A 23,698-nucleotide genomic window follows, 5' to 3' on the forward strand; every position below is an offset into this window, starting at 1 on the left:
CTTCGGTATTCACTAAGGAGAAGGATATTGAATTGTGTAAGGTAAGGGAAATGAGTAGGGAAGATATGGAAACTATGATGATTAAAGAGGAGGAAGTACTGGCACTTTTAAGGAATATAAAAGTGGATATATCTCTGGTTCCTGACAGGATATTCCCTAGGACCTTGAGGGAGGTTAGTGTAGAAATAGCAGGGGCTCTGACAGAAATATTTCAAATGTCTTTAGAAACAGGGATGGTGCCGGAGGATTGGCATATTGCTCATGTAGTTCCATTGTTTAAAAAGGGTTCTAACAGTAAATCTAGCAATTATAGGCCTGTCAGTTTGACGTCAGTGCTGGGTGAATTGATGGAAAGTATTCTTAGAGATGGTATATACAATTATCTGGATAGACAGGGTTTGATTAGGAACAGTCAACATGGATTTGTGTGTGGAAGGTCATGTTTGACAAATCTTATTGAATTTTTTGAAGAGGTTACGAGGAAAGTTGACGAGGGTAAAGCAGTGGATGTTGTCTATATGGACTTCAGTAAGGCCTTTGACAAGGTTCCACACGGAAGGTTAGTTAGGAAGGTTCAATCGTTAGGTATTAATAATGAAGTAGTAAAATGGATTCAACAGTGGCTGGATGGGAGATGCCAGAGAGTAGTGGTGGATAACTGTTTGTCAGTTTGGAGGCCGGTGACTAGTGGTGTGCCTCAGGGATGTGTACTGGGTCCAATGTTGTTTGTCATATACATTAATGATCTGGATAATGGGGTGGTAAATTGGATTAGTAAGTATGCAGATGATACTAAGGTAGGTGGTGTTGTGGATAATGAAGTAGGTTTTCAAAGTTTGCAGAGATTTAGGCCAGTTCGAAGAGTGGGCTGAAAGATGGCAGATGGAGTTTAATGCTGATAAGTGTGAGGTGCTACATTTTGGTAGGACTATCAAAACAGGACATACATGGTAAATGGTAGGGCATTGAAGAATGCAGCAGAACAGAGTGATCTAGGAATAATGGTGCATTGTTCCCTGAAGGTGAAATCTCATGTGGATAGGGTGGTGAAGAAAGCTTTTGGTATGCTGGCCTTTATAAATCAGAGCATTGAGTACAGGAGTTGGGATGTAATGTTAAAATTGTACAAGGCATTGGTAAGGCCGAATTTGGAGTATTGTGTATAGTTCTGGTCATCGAATTATAGGAAAGATGTCAACAAAATAGAGAGAGTACAGAGAATATTTACTAGAATGTTACCTGGGTTTCAACACCTAAGTTACAGGGAAAGACTGAACATTAGGTCTTTACTCTTTGGAGCGTAGAAGGTTGAGGGGGGACTTGTTAGAGGTATTTAAAATTATGAGGGGGATAGAGTTGATGTGGATAGGCTTTTTCCATTGAGACTAGGGGAGATTCAAACAAGAGGACATGAGTTGAGAGTTAGGGTGCAAGAGTTTAAGGGTAACACGAGGGGGAATTTCTTTACTCAGAGAGTGGTAGCTGTGTGGAACGAATTTCCAGCAGAAGTGGTAGAGGCAGGTTCGGTATTGTCATTTAAAGTAAAATTGGATAGGTATATGGACAGGAAAAGAATGGAGGGTTATGGGCTGAGTGCAGGTCAGTGGGACTAGGTGAGAGTAAGCGTTCGGCATGGACTAGAATGGCCGAGATGGCCTGTTTCCGTGCTGTAATTGTTGTATGGTTATATATTTACTTATGTATTATTATTATTATTATTACTATTATTGTAATTGCAGAGATTGTCTCATTTTGCACATTGGGTGGTATTGTTTTTCATTGATTCTAGTTTATTTCTTTGTTCTACTGTGAATACCTGCAAGAAAATGAATCTCAGGGTAGTATATGGAGACATATGCAAACATAGATAATAAACTTACTTTGAAAAGAACATCCATTCAAGAGTCTTATAACAGTGGGATAGAAGCAATCTTTATTTTGGTGGTACCTGTTCCTAGGCTTTAAAAAAAAATTCTGTTCAATGGAAGAGTGGAGAAGACAGAATGGCTAGGGTGGGAGGGCTCTTTGTTTATATTTTTCTGAGGCAGCAGGAAGTGTAGGCAGTCAATTGGAAAGAGATCCAGCTTTAGGTGATAGACTGAGCTGTGCTCACAACTTTTAGCAATTTTTTGCAGTCTGGAGCACAATATTTACTATACCAGGCCGTGACACAATCAGAAAGGATGCGTTCTATAAAATTTGATAAGGATTATGTTGCATTTCCTTAGCCTTCTGAGAAACTAGAGATGCTGGTGTGCTTTCCAACTCCACAGTTCTCCTTTTCCTTCTTCATCCCTTCTTAAATGTAGTAACATTTGCTAACTTTGGAAGATGACATGCATCCACTATTTCTATAGCCACCTTATTTAAAATCTTAAGGTTCAGATTATCACACGCTGAGGATTTAACAGCTTTCAGTACCATTGATTTCTCTCATTAAAAAAAAAACAAAATTCAAGATTGTTTAATGTAATTTCCAGTACACAATGTAAAGGTGAATGAAATAATTGCTACTCTGGATCCAATGCAGCACAAAAAGAAATCCAAAAAGATAAAGTACACAAAAATAAAAAAAACACAATAAATACCTACAGCAGCCTACATACATAGTTTGACTGCATGCCCTTAAAGTGATGCTAGGCACGTAAGTGTTTGTACATAAGATGACTGACGGGAAATGATAAAGTAGCGGTGGTGGTTGGTGTGGAGGGGTGGGTTAGTGGGTGAAGGCATTGATCAACCTTACCTCTTGGGGAAAGTGACTGTTTTTGAGTCTGATGATCCTGGCATGGATGCTATGTAGCCTCCTCCTTGATGGGAGTGCGGCAAACAGCCCATGAGCAGGGTGGATGGGATCTTTCATGATGTTACTGGCCCTTTTCTGTATATATGTGACAGAAAACAATAATTTTTTTCATCTCCTCATTCATACCAGACCTATTGGTCTCTATTATTTCCAAATGCTCACTGTCTACTGTGAACAGCTCTTAGTTGAGACCTCTAGGGGATCAGCTATTCTGGATTGGGTGTTGCGCAATGAACCAGAGTTGATTAGAGAGCTTAAGGTAAAAGAACCCGTATGGGCAAGTGATTATAATATGATCAAATTCACCCTAAAATTTGAGAAGGAGAAGCTGAAGTCAGATGTATCAGTATTAGAGTGGAGTAAAGGGAATCACAGAGCCATCAGAGAGGAGTAGGACAGAATTGATTGGAAATAAACGCTGCCAGGGATGACAGCAGAGCAGCAATGGCTGGGATTTCTGGAAGCAATCTGGAAGGCACAGGATATATACATCTGAAAGAGGAAGAGGTATTCTAAAGGAAAAAGCCACAATCTTGGATAATAAGAGAAGTCAAAGCCAACATAAAAACTAAAGAGAGGGCATATAATACAGCAAAAATTAGTGGGGAAATTAGTGGATTGGGAAGCTTTTAAAAACCAACAGAAGACAACGAAAAAAAGTCATTAGGATAAAGATGGAATACGAAAGTAAGCTAGCCAATAATATTTAAGAGGATACCAAAAGTTTCTTCAGATGTGTAAAGTGTAAAAGAGAGGCGAGAGTGAATATCTGTCCATTGGAAAATTATGCTGGAGGGGTAGTAATGGGATATAAAGAAATGGTGGACAAACTGAATAAGTATTGTACATCAGTCTTCATTGTGGAAGACATTAGCAATGTAGTGTAAGTTCCAGGTGTTACAGTTCATGAAGTGTGTGAAGTTACCATAACTAGAGAGAATGTTCTTGGGAAACTGAAAGCTCTTAAGGTTGATAAGTCACCTGGACCAGATGGTGTACATCCCAGGGTTCTGAAAGCTGTAGCTGAAAAGATCGTTGAAGCATCAGTGATGATCTTTCAAAAATCACTAGGTGCTGGAATGCTTTCGGAAGAATGGAAAACTGTGTACATCTCTCCACTCTTCAAGGAGAGAGGCAGAAGAAAGGAAACTATCAGCCAATTAGTCTGATCTCAGTGGTTGGGAAGATGCTGGAGTCGATTATTAAGGATGAGGTCTCAGGGTACGTAGGCACATGATAAAATCTTGTCAAGGAAAATCTTGCCTGACAAATCTGTTGGAATTCTTTGAAGAAATAATAAGCAGTATAGATAAAGGAGAATCAATTGATGTTGGATTTTCTGAAGGCCTTTGACAAGGTGCCACACACGAAGCTGCTTAACAAGTTAAATGGAGTTACAAGAAAGATTCTAGCATGGATAAAGCAGTGGCTGATTGGCAGGAGGCAAAGGATGGGAATAAAGGGAGACTCTTCTGGTTGGCTGCTGTTGACTAGTGGTCTGTGGTGGTACCGATTCTTTATAAGTTATATGTCAGGATGATGGAATTGATACCTTTGTTGCAAAGTTTGCAGATGATATAAAAATTGGTGGAGGGGAAGGTAGTTTTGAGGAAGTAGAGAGAGGCTACAGAAGGGCTTAGACAGATTAGGAGAATGGGCAAAGAAGTGCCAGATGGAATACAGTATTGGTAAGTGTTTGGTCATGCACTTTTGTAGAAGAAATGAAAGGGTTGACTATTTTATAAATGGAGAGAAAATACAAAAAACTAAGGTGCAAAGGTACTTGGTAGTCCTTGTGCAGTATTTCCTTAATTTGAAGGTCAAGTCTGAGGTGAGGAAGGTCAATGCAATGTTAGCATTAATTTCACTAGGACTAGAATATAATAGGAAAGATATAATGTTAAGAATTTATAAGATACTGGTGAGGCCTTACTTGGAGTATTGTGAGTAGTTTTAAGTCCCTTATCTTAGAAAGAACATGCTGAAGTTGGAGAGGATTCAAAGAAGGTTCACGAAAGTAATTCCAGGATCGAATGGCTTGTCATATGAAGAACGTTTGATGGCTCTGGCTTGTATTCACTGGAATTCAGAAGAATGAGGGTTGACCTCATTGAAACCTATTGAATGGTGTAAGGCCTTGATAGAGTGAATATGGAGAGAATGTTTCCTATGGTGGGAGAGTCTAAGTCCGGAGGACACAGTCTCAGAATAGAAGGGTGTTCTTTTAGAATGGAAATGAGGAGGAATTTCTTTAGCCATGGAGTGGTGAATCTGTGGAATTCTTTGCTGCAGGCAGCTGTGGAGGTCAAGTCTTTATGTATATTTAAGACAGAGGTTGATAGATTCTTGATTGGTCACGGCATGAGGGGATAGAGGGAGAAGGCAGGAAATTGGGGCCAAGAGGAAAAATTGGATCAGCCATGATGAAATGGTGGAGCAGACTCAATGGGCCAAATGGTCTAACTCTGCTCCTATGTCTTAAGGTCTACTTGCACGAAGACTGACACAAAGTAGTTACCCTGATATTTCCTTATTAATCAATATAATTGATATTGTTTTATCCTATAAGGACCTTTCATTAACTTGTCCTAATTATTTCCTTCTTAAGAATTTACAGAAGGTTTCTGTTTAATCTATTTTTGTGCTTGTCACTAGATTGCTCTTGTATTCTACTTTTTCTTCCCTTATCAATGTCTTAGTTCTGCTTTACTGAACTCTGAAGTTTTGCCAACCCACCGGCTTACTTCTCTGTATAGCAACTTTAAAAGCCTTTTCATATCTTAACCACTAGACCATTTTACATATAAGGTTTTTATGGCTTAAAAAGGATATGCATTTGTGCAAACTATGTGTTATACTTCAAACAATAGTTATTGCTTGTATATCTTAACTTTCAGCTTTACATTAAAAATAGAAAAAAGCTGGAGATATTCAGCAGGTCAGGCCACATCTATGAGAAGAGAAATCTAGCTACATTTCAGGTCAAAACCCCTTCATCAGAACTGGGGTCTTACAACTTTGTAGTTTGGCTTCAATTTAAAACCTTCATTTTAGATTGCACTAAATTAATTCTGTTTTCATACACGAACATCCTTCTCTGAAGAACTCATTTTCTATGGTACCTCAACATAGTGATTTAGAAAACCATCTGTTTCATACTCTTTTAAATCATCTTCCTCAACATTATTATTGAAAATGTGGTTTCTCCAGAGTGTACAGACTAGAAGGGCCAAGATGGCCTGTTTCTGTGCTGTAATTGTTATATGGTATATAGTGTTATGAATGTACCACAGCTCTGAGGGGCCGAAGGAGCAGGAGCAGCCCCCTCCTTCCGGAGAATTGCAAGATCGCTATTAATTCGGGTCTCGGAAGTGAGAGACAATGCAACGGTTCTGGCCATTGTTCTTAGAGGCACCTGTGTCACGTGCATGTCCCTGCTACGTGACAGCTACCATGGACATGGACACTCTTGGGCAATGTGGGGGTGGAGATTGCATCACCCTACTTTGATGGACATCTACACCTCTGCAAGTAAAGATAAAAGTGGACTGCAGGAGGCAGTACCCTAGCGATGCACCTGAAGAACTTGCTCGCTCAACGCTCCCGGGAGAGCTGGAAGCCACTCAACGCCACGTGTGCTCCTAACTCCATTGCCCGGGGAGCGGGTGGCTGATACTACCGAGAAGGACTTTGAACTAACAACGGGGAAACAACGCTCCCCTGATTTTAACGGAGTGGCTTCATAAAGTTTTCTTTTTGTTTTCACCAATCCCTCTAAAACACGTGAAACCCAGCGATTCCTCGAAAGGCTAAAGTCTGCAGACTTCTGAATTACTTTTTATATTTCAAATGGACAAAAATATTATCCCCTAGACAACAGCCGAGATTATTACTATACCCGCGCTTTAGATTGAGTATTGGTGATGTGCATTATCTGAATGTTTGCATTAACCTTACTTTTGTGCCCCTTTATAAATAAAAACGTTTGAAAATAGTGACATCAGACTTCAACGGACCTCTCTATCTTTGCTGGTAAGTTATCCAGTTACGGGATACGTAACAATAGTATTGATTAAAGATCTGCAATGATTACTGAATAACACTTATTAATGCACCTTTAACTTTCTTAATTATGCTATGATCCATATTGTTTCAGGTTCTATAGACTGCTCTGTTTCATTCCTTGCTGTTTCTTATCCACCCAGAACTCAACTGTTTCAGACATGATCTCCTCTCTTTACTGCCTTCATTGTTTTCTTTATTATTAGAATTATCTTTCACTTTTTCAACTGTGCCTCCCTCAAACTATCTAGAAATATTTATTTTCCAGCATTCATCACTTTTACAACTACATTTCTGTAATGGCTATTACACTGTAATATTTGAGTTCCGTGTGCTGTTAATTTATCTATCTGTTTGTTTTTAATACTATGTTCATTCAGATAGACAGATTTCCTTGTTTACCATTTTTCCCTCCTTAAACTCTGGAGGAGAATCTTCATGCTCTTCCCTTCTCAATAGAACCTGGTTTTTGTTACCCATAACCTATCCAATCCAAACCTTATTACTTGGTTCTTTTCTCTTTAAATCTTCCTACTTGCAAAATTGAATTTAAATCCTCACCTGCAGCTCTAGTTATTAATTTCCTCTGGACATTATTTCCAGCTCAATTCATGTGAAGTTCATCCCAATTGAATAGCTCTGCAGCTCCAAGTGCTAATGCCGGTGCCCACATTGAAACAAATTTCCATCACACTAATACTTGAGACAAGCGTTCAATGTGTTGATCTGACTCATCTTGCGTGATATCCTTAACCCTGACACCAAATAGGTAGTACAACTTTCACAACACTTTCTCACCTGTACAGAACAGTATCAACAAGACCAAGGAATTGATTGTGGACTTCAGGAATGGTAAGTTGGCAGAATATATACCAGTCCTCATCTAGGGGGATCAGTGGAGGAAAGAGTGAGCAACTTGAAGTTTCTGGATGTCAGCTTCTCAGAGAATCTATTCTGGGGCCCAGCATATCGATGGATCACAAAGGCACACTGGCATCTATACTTCAATTGAAGTTTGAAGAAATTTGGTATGTCACAAAAGACTCCAGCAAATTTGTACAGATGTACTATGGAGAGTTAGTTGCATCACCATCTGGTATGGAGAACCCACTGAACAGGATTGGAAAAAGATGCAAAATGTTGCAAACTCAGCCAGCTTCATTATGAGCACTAGCCTCCCCACCACTGACAACATCTTCAACAGGCGGTGCCTCAAGAAGGAGACTCCATCTTGAAAGACCCTCACTATTGTGGACATGCCCTCCTCATTACTACCATCAGGAAGGAGGTACAGAAGCCTGATGATGCACACTCAATATTTTAGGAAAAGCTTCTTTCCCTCTGCTGTCAGATTTCTGAATGGTCCATGAACCAATGACATTACCTCACTATTTTGCTCTCTATTTTTAATATATTTTTATTGTACCTTTTAGTAATTTTTATGTAATGTGTTTTTCTGCTGCCACAAAACAATGAATTTCACAACATACATCATTGATGATAAATCTGCTTCTGAATCAATCCTGATACATATAATATGCACCATCACACATCATTGCTTTTTACTACCTCCTAAACACAGGCTGCGAGGACTGCATACACATTAGACAAGTGTAAGATCTGTATCTTCTTCTGTGTTACTTTTTGGATCCCCATGTCTGCTTCACTTGTAGTAACACCCTTTTCCCTGCTGCTGAAGTTATTTTAGGGTGAAGCTAGAAGACAGCATAGTGTTGTGAATTGCCTTACTGCCCTTTAACTACTCAGTTCCCAAAAGGTACTGAGAGCCATAATGAGGTTGAAGTAGTGTTAAGTAAACCTTTGCACATCATAGTAATCAAATCTTGATGCAACTGTAGAGTTCTTGTAAAGACTAAAAAGAGCAAAATTAATAACATATTATGCAATTCTGTTCTTCACAAAATAAAATGTGTTTAAAGTTGGAAAGGACTGGGTTAGAAATGGAAAGATCAAAATTATTCTTGATCATGCTTATTTCAAACAAGTTAAAACTGGCAAAAGAGAATAAATTGATATCAAAGTTACAAAAAATTTGCATGAAGTTGCAAGTATGTCTATCTTACATTTCTTAAATATTATAATGTGTGACTGGAATTTGACTTTCAAAGCAATAAGCAGCAGCTTCCAAGATCACTTACAATATACTAGCGTTGCCAGACATCTCCTTTGTTCATCACTTTCATGTAAAGTTGAAGGGACACTATTAACCGAAAGTACTCGCTGAGGAACTTGCATGTTGTGAATGTCAACAACCTCTGCACCATCAAAAATCAGTGCTTCTATTTCCTCTTCTGCTTTCACTGAAAAGCAAAATTGAGAAATCGTCATTTCAAGTTCTGTTTTTTTATAACGTTCACTTTGTTAATCAAACAGAGCAAGTTCAACAACATACTTGGCATTGACCTGACGTTTAATCAGGTTTGGCGATGTATTGAGCTCTGCTTGTTAAAAATGAAATGAAACAGCATCTTCAAAGTTAAGTTGGGTCTATCTACCTAAAGTTATGATATCACTGGACCTCATTCACATTTGCATTCTCTGTTTCTTCTTGATTACGCAGTATGTAGTACAGAGGGCATGACTACCTCTTGGGTAATGTATCCAAATAACTTGATGCATTGTAGTGTCCAAATCTTAGGCCTCAACTCACAATATCTTAAGCAGAAGTGTCTTGAGCAACAATCTCCATCAGCTGCCACAAACTATAATTGTAGCACATTACTTGCCCTGTTCTGCCTATATTATTTCTTTCAATAAGCAGCACTGTTGCTGTTACCTGACCAAAGGTCACAATTTGTAGACTCAGTGGGCACTGCACACTGCAAAAACATACTATTCCTTGGCACAAATACATGTGCCCCAACTGCAAAATGTATCTGAATTAGTGACACAAACAATGTAACAATCAGGATAGAATTTTGAGTTCAGTGTCCCCCGCTTTAGGAAAGTTCGCTTTACGCCATTTCACTTTTACGAAAGACCTACATTAGTACCTGTTTTCGCTAACCGAAAGAAATCCAAAGAGAATTTTCACTTTTACGAAAAAAGGCACCCACTTTAAACTTGTGTTTACCCTGAGAAAGACTACCATGACTCTGAAGTCTTGCATGGGCAGGTGTGTGTGTATGTGTGTACATGCCGGTTTTTTTCTAGAAATCGGTTTTGGCTAAATCTTCCCGATTCTGGTAAGTTAAACTACACTGTACATACATTATTTCTACTTTATATAGGCTGTGTATCTATCATATCATTCCTGCTTTTACTATATGTTAGTGTTATTTTATGTTTTATGTGCTATTTGGTGTGATTTGGTAGGTTTTTTTTGGGTCTGGGAACGCTCAAAAAATTTTCCCATATAAATGAATGGTAACTGCTTCTTCACTTTACACCATTTTGGCTTACAAAAGGTTTCATAGGAACACTCTACTTTCGGATAGTGGAGGAAACCTGTTGTTGAGTCTTTAGAAACAAGCGCTCATAACATTGCTAGTCTCAAAGTTTTTTGAGAGAGTGCATCAGTAGCTTAGAAGCAACAGAAATGTGGTTTCTTAGAAGAATGCTGAAAATATCATATAGAGATAGGGTAACTAATGAGACAGTACTCCAACGTGCCCATACAAAAAGATCTTTAATGAGAACATTAAATGAGAGGAAACTTAATCAGAAAGGGAGAAATAGAATGCCTTACTTTACAAGGCCATATGCCTTGTAAACGTGGAACAGGAAGGCAAAGAAGAAAATATATGGACACTGTGAAAGAACTAAAAATCTAAATGTGCGAGATATGATTGACACTGCGAGGGATCGTTCGATGTGGAGATCCATGATTGCCCAAGTGTGTAACGCGCAAGGCACATGAAGGATAAGTAGTGTCAGTAAAAACCAAAGGCATTAAAATGTATTTCAGAAAGGCAAAGTTCGTGCAGATGCAGCAAAGACTTTAGAAGGTAAACTGGAAGGAACTGCTTGATGGTTGAGTCAGTTGAGGAACAATGGGGTGATTTAGAGATGATAAGTACAGTGCAGGAAATGTTCATACCCAAGGTCGGGAGAAACAATAAAAACAATAGATCAACCACATAGATGAGGAAAGATGTACTTAAAAATTATTGAAGGAAAGGCTATATAAGAAAAGCTATATGAGGAATATAGAAAACAATAGAAATGACATTAACTGTAGGACACATGAAAATATCAGAGTGACAGTCAAGAGGGAAATTCAAATTGCCAAAAGGCAGGTTGAGAAGGATATTGAAGATAATGCTAAGATTGACCCCAAGAGATTTTTTTTTTAAAATACTTTAGTAGTAAAAGAAAAGTTGAGGAGGAAATTAAGTGTTTTAGGAATAATAATGGAGGGTTAAATTATGCAGAGAAGGACATTGTGGATACTAACTGATATTTTGTTATGGTATTCACCTGAGAAGATATTAGCAAAATGCCAGTACGTGTAGAGAAAAAAAAAGGTTGTTTTAAGAAACTTGGAGATCTCAGAAAGTAAGGTCCTGTTTCAGCTGAAAGGCTACAAGTTAATTAATCTCCAGGGTCAAACCACATACATTCAAGGGTACGTAAAGAGGTCTCTGATTACAAACCCCTGACATGTATTTTTCAAAAGTCAGTGAAAACTGGTGAAATCCCTATAAACTGGAAATGGGCTAACGTTCTCCCAGAATACAAGAAGGATGACCACACTGACACTGGTAACTATAGACCAGTAAGCTTATCATGTATTGTAGGTAAGATAATGGAAACATTAAGAAAAAATGAAATGGAAAAGCAGTTGATAAGAACAGGCACATTAGCAGAAAGCTGGCATGGGTTCAGAAAGGGGAAATCATGTTTTACTAATATGCTGGAGTTTTATGAAGAGGCAACTAAAATTTATGTTAGCAACAGATCAGTAGATATCGTTTACTTGGACTTTCAGAAGGCTTTTGTCAAAGTACCCAACAAAAGGCTAATAATCAAATAACAGGAGGTAAGAATTCAGAGCAAGGTGTGCGAATGAGCGCAGAATTGGCTTATAAACAGAAAACAGTGAGGTATGGTGAGAGGATCATTTTCACACATAGAAGATGTGATCAGTTTTAGAGCCGCTGCTGTTTTAATTTACATCAATGATTTGGATAAGCACATAACAAATAAAATAGTAAAGTTTGCAGATGACACAAAGTTAGGAGGACGGGCTGATAACATTCAGGCAGCAGAATCAATAGAGTTAGATCTAAACAAAATCCAGATGTGGGCAGACAAATAGCAAATGAAATTTAATGTAAGTAACATTTTACATTTACATATAGGAAGTAGAAATATTAGATATAAATATACAATGGCGGGGGTTCTTGAGTTAGAAAGTACATTGTACGACAGGGATTTGCGTGTTCTGGTAGACTCATCACTAACAACATCTAGGCAATGCACAGAAGCGATTAGGAAGGCTAACAGAATGTTGGGTTATATAATGCACTCAGTGGAGTTCAACTATAGAGACATTCTCATTAATCTGTATAATGTACTTGTGAGGCCACAACTTGAGTATTATGTACAACTTTGGTCCCCATATTTTGTGAGGGATGTGAAGGCACTGGATAGAGTTCAGAGAGACTCGACTCATTCCCAGTCTGCAAGGTATGAGCTATGAACACCCTCTCACTCAATGTCAGCAAAACCAAAGAGGTGATGGTTGACTACAGGAGGAAGAAATTGGGGGTCCATGAGCCAGTGCTCATTAGGGGATCATAAGTGGAGAACAAATCTTTATAAAACACTGGCTTGGCTACAACTATTGGATATCAAATTTTAACAGATAGATAAAGATTGTACAGAGGGTGAAGAGACTTGCTAGTATGATTCCGACATTAGGGAATTTATTTTTGTGATTAGGCTGGAGAAACATAGTGAAGGAGGCACCATCCTTGGTGATTTAGAAACTGCTTCTTTTCTCTCCACCATTGGTTTTCTTAATGGTCCGTGAGCGCAACCCCATATTCCTTTTAACTTGCACTATTTTAGTAATATATATTTCATGTCTGCACGACTCTGCTGCCAAAAAACAACAAATTTTAATATTGCAGTGCAGTGATAATAAATTTGATTCTCACTTTGTCAAAAAAATTCATGACCATAAACAGTCCCCATTGATGAAGGGTCAAGAGCCAGAGGGTTTACAAAGGGGTGACTAGGAAAAGAACCAAAAACATCTTTAATATTAAAAAATAAGGTTTTTTTCTTGTTTTGAAGTGTTTGTATTCATTTAATATTGAAATCCTGCCTACTGGGAAATTGAACTCGGCATACTCTGTCATGATTTACTGTAACACAGACTTCATTTCTCCAACATATTTTGCTCAAGTATGTGACTTATTCTAATTGTTTAATTTGATCAAGAGATTGTAAGTTACAAAAATAGCCCATCCTGTAGGCAGCACTAAGCAGGATCTTTATGCTGTTAAAAATGGGTGTAGGGCACAATAATGTTTCTTTAAAGTTATTATGTCCAATTTAGCAAGCTTTCTCATGACTTTGAAATTATATCAAAATCACTTAGCCTAAAGTTTTTACAATAGTTATCTGGTCAAGCTCAGACTGGGTGTCCAGGCTCCATTGTGAATGCTTCAAAATATTCATCCAATGCTTTTCCATTTTATTTTAGAACAGGGGTTCTTAACCTGGGGTCTATGGATGCTTTGCAGGTCAGTGGATAGATTCTAGAGGGTCCTTGAACTTGAATGCAAAAAAAATTACATCATTATTTTCACTAACCTCGAACTGAAATTTAGCATTTCCTTCAGTTATGAATGTAGGCAACAAACCAGAAGCATTAGCAGTACCTGTGACTTTGGCACCAAAAAAAATCAGAGGAACAATATTTCATCTCAGATTACAGTTGTTACAAACATCTAAAAGTGCCAATTACTTCGAAATTATGTTGCTAGATCAAATGTGGTTGTTGTCTTCCTGTCTGCAGACACTAGTGCAAAGTGGCTGGCCAAATATCGGGCAGCCCTTGTTCAACATGACATGTGTGTTGCTTTATCAATGACCATTCCATAGTTTAATATTCTTACTCAAGCTAAGCAACAACAGCCTTCACACAATGATGCCTTTAAAAAGTCAGATTTCGCTTGCCTGTATGTGACTAAACACATCGATGAAGGTAGAGCAGTAGATACAATGCGTACTGATTTCAGCAAGGCATTTGATAAGGTACCCCACGCAAGGCTTATTGAGAAAATAAGGAGGCATGGGATCCAAGGGGACCTTGCTTGGTGGATCTAAAACTGGCTTGCCCACAGAATGCAAAGAGTAACACACACAAAATGCTGGTGGAATGCAGGAGGCCAGGCAGTATCTATAGGAAGAAGTACAGTTGACGTTTCAGGCCAAGACCCTTCATCAGGACTAACTGAAAGAAAAGATAGTAAGAGATTTGAAAGTAGGAGGGGGAGGGGGAAATGCTAAATGATAGGAGAAGACTAGAGGGGGAGGGATGAAGCTAAGAGCTGGAAAGGTGATTGGCGAAAGTGATACAGAGCTGGAGAAGGGAAAGGATCATGGGACGGGAGGCCTAGGGAGAAAGGAAGGGGGAGGGGAGCACCAGAGGGAGATGGAGAACAGGCAAGGAGTGATTGTGAGAGGGGCAGAGAGAGAAAAAAAGGGGGGGGGGGGAATAAATAAATAAATAAATAAGGGATGGGGCAAGAAGGGGAGGAGGGGGATTAACGGAAGTTAGAGAAATCAATGTTCATGCCATCAGGTTGGAGGCTACCCAGATGGAATGTAAGCTGTTGTTCCTTCAACCTGAGTGTGGCTTCATCTTGATAGTAGAGGAGGCCATGGATAGACATATCAGAATGGGAAGAGGTTGTAGAATTAAAATGTTTGGTCACTGGGAGATCTTGCTTTCTCTGGTGGACAGAGCGTAGATGTTCAGCGAAATGGTCTCCAAGTCTGCATCGGATCTCACCAGGCAGCACAGGATGCAATATATCACACCATCCGACTCACAGGTGAAGTGTCACCTCACCTGGAAGGACTGTCTGGGGCCCTGAATGTTGGTGAGGGAGGAAGTGTAAGGGCAGGTGTAGCACTTGTTCTGCTTACAAGGATAAGTGCCAGGAGGGAGATCAGTGGGAGTGGATGGGGGGGACGAATGGACAGGGGAGTCACGTAGGGAGCAATCCCTGTGGAAAGCAGAAGGGGGGGGGGGAAGGGAAAGATGTGCTTGGTAGTGGGATCCGGTTGGAGTTGGCGGAAGTTACAGAGAATTATATGTTGAATGCAAAGAGTGGTTGTAGACAGGTCATATTCTGCATGTAGGCTGGTGACCTCAGGGATCTGTTCTGGGTCCCCTTCTCTTTGTGATGTTTATAAATGACCTGGATGAGGAAGTGGAGGAATAGGTTAGTAAATTCGCTGATGACACAAAGGTTGGGAGTGTTGTGGATAGTGTGGAGGGCTGTCAGAGGTGACAGTGGGACATCAACAGGATGCAAAACTGGGCCAAGAAGTGGCAGATGGAGTTCAACTCAGATAAGTGTTAGGTGGATCATTTTGGTAGGTCAAATATGATGGCAGAATATAGTATTAATGGTAAGACTCTTGGCAGTGTGGAGAATCACACACTGAGGGATCCTGGGGTCTGAATCCAAAGGTCTCTCAAAGCTGCTGCACAGGTTGACTCTGTGGTTAACAAGGCGTATGGTGTTCTGGCCTTCATCAACTGTGGGACTGAGTTCAAGAGCAGAGAGGTAATGAATAGGACCCTGGTCAGATCCCACTTGGAGTACTGTGCTCAGTTCTGGTTACCTCACTACAGGAAGAATGTGGAAACTATAGAGGGTGCAGAGGAGATTTACAAGGATGTTGCCCAGATTGGCGAGCATGCCTTATGAGAATAAGTTGAGTGAACTTGGCCTTTTCTCCTTGGAGCGAGGGAGGATGTAGGTGACCTGACAGAGGTGTATAAGATGATGAGAGGTATTGATTGTGTGGACAGTCAGAGGCTTTTTCCCCATGGCTGAAATGGGTGACACGAGAGGATAGTTATAAGGTGCTTGGAAGTAGGTACAGAGGAAATGTCAGGGGTAAGTTTTTTTTTTATTAAATGCAGAGTGGGGAGTGTGTGAAATGGGCTGTTGGTGATGGTGGTAGAGGCAGATACAATAGGGTCCTTTAAGAGGCTCCTGGATAGGTACATGGAGCTTAGAAAAATAGAGGGCTATGGGTCATTTCCAAAGAAAGTACATGTTCAGCACAGCATTGTGGGCCAAAGGGCCTGTAACTGTGCTGTAAGTTTTCTATGTTTCTATGTATTTTAAATGTAAAGTCTTGTTATTTAATGTGTTATTAAAGAAGCACATATTTTACTATGTCACACTTCTAATATTTTGATAATTGTATTTCAATATAATTGGCTTCTTTTGTAATTCTGTACATTTTATTTTATATATTTAAACACGTTATTCCGAGAAGGGGTCCATAGGCTTCAATGGACTGCAAAGGGGGTCCATGGCATTAAAAAGGTTAAAAACCCCCATTTTAGAGTGACCGTTATGATCTTTCAGAATCTTGAATGTACAATGCAGGACTCAGAGAACAGCACTTAGGGAAAAAATGTTACACCCATTTTTTAAGCATAATAATTGCAGAAAATTCAGTGATATGGTTAAGTAGGTTGAAAGATTAAAAAGCTACGGTGCAAAGATGGGCTGACTAGATATTCAAGAGATTTTCATCGTTCCCTTTTGTTATATTTTCACCATTTCACTGCCAATTGAAGATGGATTGTACTGTTTTACAAATGGGTTTGTTCTTTGAAAAGCCAATGTTCCAGTTATGTGGAATTCTATCAGACTTCAGCTGTCACTTTGATTGATGACTGCAGTAAGACAGAATGTTCCATGAAGCTGTAGGTTTTCTATGTTTCTATGAAGCAGTAACTCAAACATACTTTACGCTTCTAAACTTCTTGTTTTTTAAAAATATTTTTACAATTGTCCTGACCTGATGCACAACTGGTAACTATTTTGAAATGCAGCAATGAAATCAACATTTAAAAAAATAGCAAGTACTATTGTGTTGTCTCCATGCATGAGTAAAGGGAACAGCCTGATAGAACTTTCCTGTGCATTATATTTTAATGAATCACAAACCTATTGTTTACAAATGTATTTACAATCATTGAACCACATATTTAAGTACAGGTGGCCCCCATTTTTCGAACGTTTGCTTTACGACAGCTCGCTGTTACGAAAGAACTACATTAGTACCTGCTTTTGCTAACCAAAGAGGATTTTTGCTTTTATGAAAAAAAGATGACCGCTTTATATGTGTGTTTACCCCGAGAAAGACTGCCATGGCCGTGAAGCCTTGTGCGGGCAGTTGTGTGTGCATGTGTGTACGTGCTGATTTTTTATTTCTCTCCAAATCTATTCTGGCTCGCTGTCTTCCTGATTTTGATAAGTGAAACTACACTGTACATACAATATTTCTACTTTATATAGGCTGTATATTTATCATATCATTCTTGGTTTTACTATATGTTTGTGTTATTTTAGGTTTTATGTGTTATTTGGTTTGATTTGGTAGGTTATTTTTTGGGTCTGGGAACGCTCAAAAATTTTTCCCATATAAATTAATGGTATTTGCTTCTTCACTTTATGATATTTCAGCTTACAAACGGTTTCATAGGAACGCTCAAACTTTGGATAGCGGGGGAAACCTGTATGATGATATATGTCCTTACTTTCACCCATTCAACGGCATATACATTCCTCATATCAAAGTTGCAGTAATAAAGCAAAGATAAAATAACTTATTTATGGAGCACTTTTCGTACAAATGGTGTAGTTCAAAGTACTTTACAATGGGAAAAAGACCAAACATGAAAATAGAAGATAAAAAGATGTTAGTTGAAAGCAAGGTTAAATAAATAGCTTTTGAACTGCTGTTTAATAGTGTCAACTGGGTCTGCATCTCTTATAGTTTTATGTATTGAATTCCACAGTTTTGGAGCACAGTTAAAAAAAAAACCTGACTTGCCAATTATGTTTTGAGGGAGGTTGTTTAAATTTAAGAGACCAGTGGAAGAAGACCTGCATGATTCTGTGATGTACATAAAGAACTTTAAAAACATTTCTAAAAGATACAGGAGGCTATTGCAGAGTAGCTAGGATGAGAGTGATATGCTCCCTCATCCAAGGTTTGTTAAAAGTCTAGCAGTGGTGTTCTAAATGAGTTGAGTTTGTCAATAGATTGCTTTGGAAAGCCAGTAAAAATTGCATGCAGTAATCCTAGTCTATTCAATATAAAGGTGTGAATCAGTTTTCAGCATCATTATATGACTGAAACAGATGCACCTTTTGCAATATTTAAGTGCAGAAATATAAGTCCGGTAATTTTCTTTATTGGAATTTAAAATTCAAATCTGAATAAAAGGATAACATCCAGGTTTGTTACTTCTGATTTTAACTCTGCAGATGGGCAGGTGGGAACCATTTACTTCCCCCTACAAAAGGAAATACTTCAATCCTTGAAAGGGCTTAATTTCCATTTCCAGATTAAGAATTTGCTAAACATGCTCAAATGGAAATAGTCACCAAATTAAGAACATTGAATCATAGCTTGAACATGGATCTGTCTGGATGCAAACACACCCTGCTGAGGCTGTAGCCTCAGCAATATAACAGGGCCAATATTGTAATCCTCTTGCAGAATCATCAGGATGTCAGTTCCTCCATTTAAGGTCATCTCCCAGTATTGAATTGGTCCCAGTTTTACAGGCATCAAATTGATTTTGTCCACAAGTTAGAAATGCACAAAAAGAACCTTGATTCAGTAACCATTCCTGCACAGTATTGTAATGGATGATATGAAAAACACAAGACTGATAAGAACAATCACTGAAAGTGGGTAGCCAAAGACACAGAGACAGAACTAGTTCTGCCGTTCGTAGGAACAAATGTATGTATGTACATCAGACCTTTGAATTTAATAATACTATGAGTGCCTGTTTGTGTGGATGGGTGTTCGTAAGTAAGGCATTACTAACCTGAAGTTGGACAGTATCAATGGTCCACATCATATTGTGGACTAAGCTAGAGAAAATCTGTTTATCACAAGAAATACGTATTTCCACTTATAACTTACTCTAAAAGTGCTATTCTATGAATATGACATTATAATCACACTTCACTTTAGATACATTGTGTCAGATTGTTAGCCTGTGCCTTTTACAAACCATTAAATGAAGGGAACAACAGCTAGCGTGCTTTCAAAGGAATTGCCTGCATATTACATGCTCATACAATTACATAATATGACTAATGTCCAACTGTTAATTATTAGGAAGGGTGTAGATTATCTCTTGCACCCCATTCTTTCAGGTCATACTGAACCAGTCTGGGTTGAATGAAACTAGTCAAGGTTCACATAGCAGCACATATCAGAACTTTGAAAAAAATTAACAACATAGAACATAGAATAGTACAGCACATTACAGGCCCTTCGGCCCACAATGTTGTGCCAACCTTCAAACCCTGCCTCCCATATACCCCCCCCCCACCTTAAATTCCTCCATATACCTGTCTAGTAGCCTCTTAAACTTCCCTAATGTATCTGCCTCCACCACCGACTTAGGCAGTGCATTCCACGCACCAACCACTCTCTGAGTGAAAAACCTTCCACTAATATCCCCCTTGAACTTACCTCCCTTTACCTTAAAGCCATGTCCTCTTGTACTGAGCAGCGGTGCCCTGGGGAAGAGGCGCTGGCTGTCCACTCTGTCTATTCCTCTTAATATCTTGTACACCTCTATCATGTCTCCTCTCATCCTCCTTCTCTCCAAAGAGTAAAGCCCTAGCTCCTTTAATCTCTGATCATAATCCATACTCTCTAAACCAGGCAGCATCCTGGTAAATCTCCTCTGTACCCTTTCCAATGCTTCCACATCCTTCCTATAGTGAGGCGACCAGAACTGGACACAGTACTCCAAGTGTGGCCTAACTAGAGTTTTGTAGAGCTGCATCATTACATCGCATCTCTTAAACTCTATCCCTTGACTTATGAAAGCTAACACCCCATAAGCTTTCTTAACTACCCTATCTACCTGTGAGGCAACTTTCAGGGATCTGTGGACATGTACCCCCAGATCCCTCTGCTCCTGCACACTTCCAAGTATCCTGCCATTTACTTTGTACTCTGCCTTGGAGTTTGTCCTTCCAAAGTGTACCACCTCACACTTCTCCGGGTTGAACTCCATCTGCCACTTCTCAGCCCACTTCTGCATCCTATCAATGTCCCTCTGCAATCTTTGACAATCCTCGATACCATCTACAACACCACCAACCTTTGTGTTGCCTGCAAACTTGCCAACCCACCCTTTTACCCCCACATCCAGGTCATTAATAAAAATCACAAAAAGTAGAGGTCCCAGAATAGATCCTTGTGGGACACCACTAGTCAGAACCCTCCAATCTGAATGTACTCCCTCCACCACAACCTTCTGCCTTTTGCAGACAAGCCTATTCTGAATCCACCTGGCCAAACTTCCCTGGATCCCATGCCTTCTGACTTTCTGAATAAGCCTACCATGTGGAACCTTGTCAAATGCCTTACTAAAATCCATGTAGATCACATCCAATGGACTACCCTCATCTATATGCTTGGTCACCTCCTCAAAGAACTCTAACAGGTTTGTTGGGCACGATCTGCCCTTCACAAAGCCATGCTGACTGTTCCTGATCAGACCATGGTTCTCTAAATGCCCATAGATCCTATCTCTAAGAATCTTTTCCAACAGCTTTCCCACCACAGCTGTAAGGCTCACTGGTCTATAATTACCTGGACTATCCCTACTACCTTTTTTGAACAAGGGGACAACATTCGCCTCCCTCCAATCCTCTGGTACCATTCCCATGGACAATGAGGACATAAGGATCTTAGTCAGAGGTTCAGCAATCTCTTCCCTTGCCTCGTGGAGCAGCCTGGGGAATATTCCATCAGGCCCCGGGGACTTATCCGTCCTAATGTATTTTAACAACTCCAACACCTCCTCTTCCTTAATATTAACATGCTCCAGAACATCAACCTCACTCATGTTGTCCTCACCGTCATCAAGTTCCCTCTGTGGTGAATACCGAATAGAAGAATTCATTGAGGACCTCGCTCACTTCCACAGCCTCCAGGCACATCTTCCCACTTTTATCTCTAATTGGTCCTGCCTTCACTGTAAACTACCAAATTAAGGCTGAACAAATGCTATAAAGTTCAAAGTAAATATATTACTCAACTATATATTTGTCACTATATACAATACTGAGATTCACTCACTTGCTGGCATACTCAATCAATCCATAATAGAATAATAATCATAATAGAATCAATAAAAGACTGCACCAACTTGGGCGTTCAAGTAGTTTGCAAAAAACAACAAACTGCGCAAGTACAAAAAAAGAATCAATACATTGAAGGGTAAACACTGTTTCAGAGGTTCCTGTACCAACTTCTCTTCTAGAAGAGAGCATTACTTGGGGGGGGGGGGGTGGTGGGGGTAGGGATCCCTGATGATGGATGCCAGTGTTTCTACAGCAGGCTCCAATGCAGCCAGTCAATATACTCTCCACCACACATCTATAGAAGCTTGTCGAAGATTTAGATGTCTTGCCAAATCCTCACGAACTCCTAAGGAAGTAGAGGTACTGCTGTGCTTTCTTTGTAATTGCACTTACATGCTGGGGCCAGGACAGGTCCTCCAAAATGATAACACTGAGGAATTTAAAGTTGCTGACCCTCCCTATCTCTGATCCTCCGATGAGGAACTAGGTCACGGTCCTCTGATTTCCTCTTCCTGAAGTTAATAATCAGCTCCTTGGTCTTGCTGATTTTGAATAAAATGTTGTTGTTGTGGCACCTCTTGGCCAGCAGCAGGAAAGGGTTTCAGTTTCTGTCTACATATTGCATCAATTTTAATGAAATATTTAGCTTTACCAAGAGCTGTGAAACCCAATATATAAAAAAACACCAAATCATAAACATGGACTTCGAACCAACTTCACAACTCCTTCATTTTCCACTATCTAAAAATTATGACTACCAAATAACTTAATGCAAGCAACTAAAACAAATGGTCACCTTGTGCTGTGAGAGTTTGGAATGGGCAACAGCAGCCAAAATTAGTCAATTTCTTTGTTACGCTATTAATTAAAATTCCTAAACTATATTGTCCTTCTAGCAGTTCTTGGTTGGGGAAACAGAAAGAAATAAAGAATGATTAGAGACTGGTTGTCTACCATTCAATGTGAGATTACTGACACATTAGTATTGTGTATACTACTGTGTCTTTCATCTTTAATTTGTACATGAGATTAGGTAGAACAGAGAAATCCACCCTTGGCCTTTCAAGTCAGTACTGAATAACCCATCAGACAATTTTCAAAATTAAAGCTTTTCTGATTGAACTGATTATATCAGAAAAGTTCAAGAGAAATTTGTGGTAAAGTGCAAGATACTTAGCAATTTCATATTGAGAAATTAATAATCAAATTGTTAATTGTGCAATATTAAAATTGCTAAGCATCATGCACTTAGTTAACAATTCCTGAACTCTTCTACCAGACTCCCACTTTTCACCTTCTATAAAATTTGTTACCCTAAACTCTGCTACCTTTGCTTTAATTTGCATCCCTCCCTCATACTGACCTATAGTCACCAAAACCACCGTTTAAAATTTTTGATGACATTCACCAGGTCTCTGTTTTAAGCAATTTTTATTGTGAATCATCTTTTCCCTTAGTCTAACTACTGATGGCCACATAATTTGAATGTAATTCTGCAGATTGTTCCCTAAACTTAAATGAATATTTGGTGTTGGTGCTGTGCAATTGCTCAGCAAAAGGCACTCTTTCTGTCCAATAGCCTATCGGTCACCCTTGGGCAAGGTGTAGTAACTGTTTACCCTCCCAATCAGGGTCACGTGAAGCCACGGTTTGCAGGTGGTGGATGGTTTTTACAAGCAGATTCTACTTGTAATCTCCAGGTGACCCGGCTGGGTCAGCTGTAGAAGGGTGTATGATGTTGAAAGACACGAAACACCCGATGGTTCCAGGAACATCACTGACGATGTTCCAGAAACATCTGTAGATATATGCACACAGCACAAATTGGAATTTATGGTTAACGCTGGGCAGATGAATCTGCTGATCAAAGGCCAGGGTCACCCGCAACTGAAGGTGGCAACGGGAAACCACTTCAGCATTCCTCCCTTGTGCAATCATGAACTCAAGTCAACTAAGGTCTCAGCTCAAAGATGTGAATGCAGCCTTCACCGAAGGAGCCTCATCCGGTAGAGGATCTCATGCGCCACAGGTGAACCTCAACCATTATCCAGCGACTGTCGGCAGATTAAAAGCAAAGAAGATCAGACTCGCAACCTGGAATGTAAGAACCCTTAACCAACCTGGTAAACTGGACAACATCAAACAGGAAATGGAAAGATTAAAAATCAACATCTTGGGAATGTGTGTGGTGAGATGAGATGGAAAGGAGCTGGTAAAATAAGCTCAGAGGGATATACCATCATTTACTCAGGAGAAGTACATGAAAAAGGTGTTGGAATTATATTAGATAAAGAACATGCAAGATCAATGAAAGGCTATTGGACATTATCAGATTGAATGTTACTTGTGAAACTACATGCAAAACCTTTTGACATTAACATCGTTCAAGTTTATGCCCCAACAGCAGAAAGCAGTGAAGAAAACATCGATCAATTTTATGACGAACTAGAAACAGCATTAAGACAATGTA

The 23,698-nt window shown here is 39.4% G+C and overlaps 1 protein-coding gene across 4 annotated transcripts in view; it reads right to left on the bottom strand.

Annotated features, from left to right (window-relative positions):
- Window positions 1–23,698, bottom strand: part of LOC132393135 (uncharacterized) — a 156,070-nt gene that overhangs the window by 119,003 nt on the left and 13,369 nt on the right. For 3 of the 4 annotated variants that reach the window (XM_059968004.1, XM_059968002.1, XM_059968005.1), the window contains exon 2: window positions 9,028–9,189. The exons of the other annotated variant lie outside the window; for it this stretch is intronic. In XM_059968004.1, coding sequence (XP_059823987.1) covers window positions 9,028–9,189 — 162 coding nt within the window. The remainder of the gene's footprint in view (window positions 1–9,027; window positions 9,190–23,698) is intronic. 4 annotated transcript variants of the gene reach the window in all.

Source organism: Hypanus sabinus, chromosome 4 (genome assembly GCF_030144855.1).
Source record: "Hypanus sabinus isolate sHypSab1 chromosome 4, sHypSab1.hap1, whole genome shotgun sequence".
Taxonomy (NCBI): domain Eukaryota; kingdom Metazoa; phylum Chordata; class Chondrichthyes; order Myliobatiformes; family Dasyatidae; genus Hypanus; species Hypanus sabinus.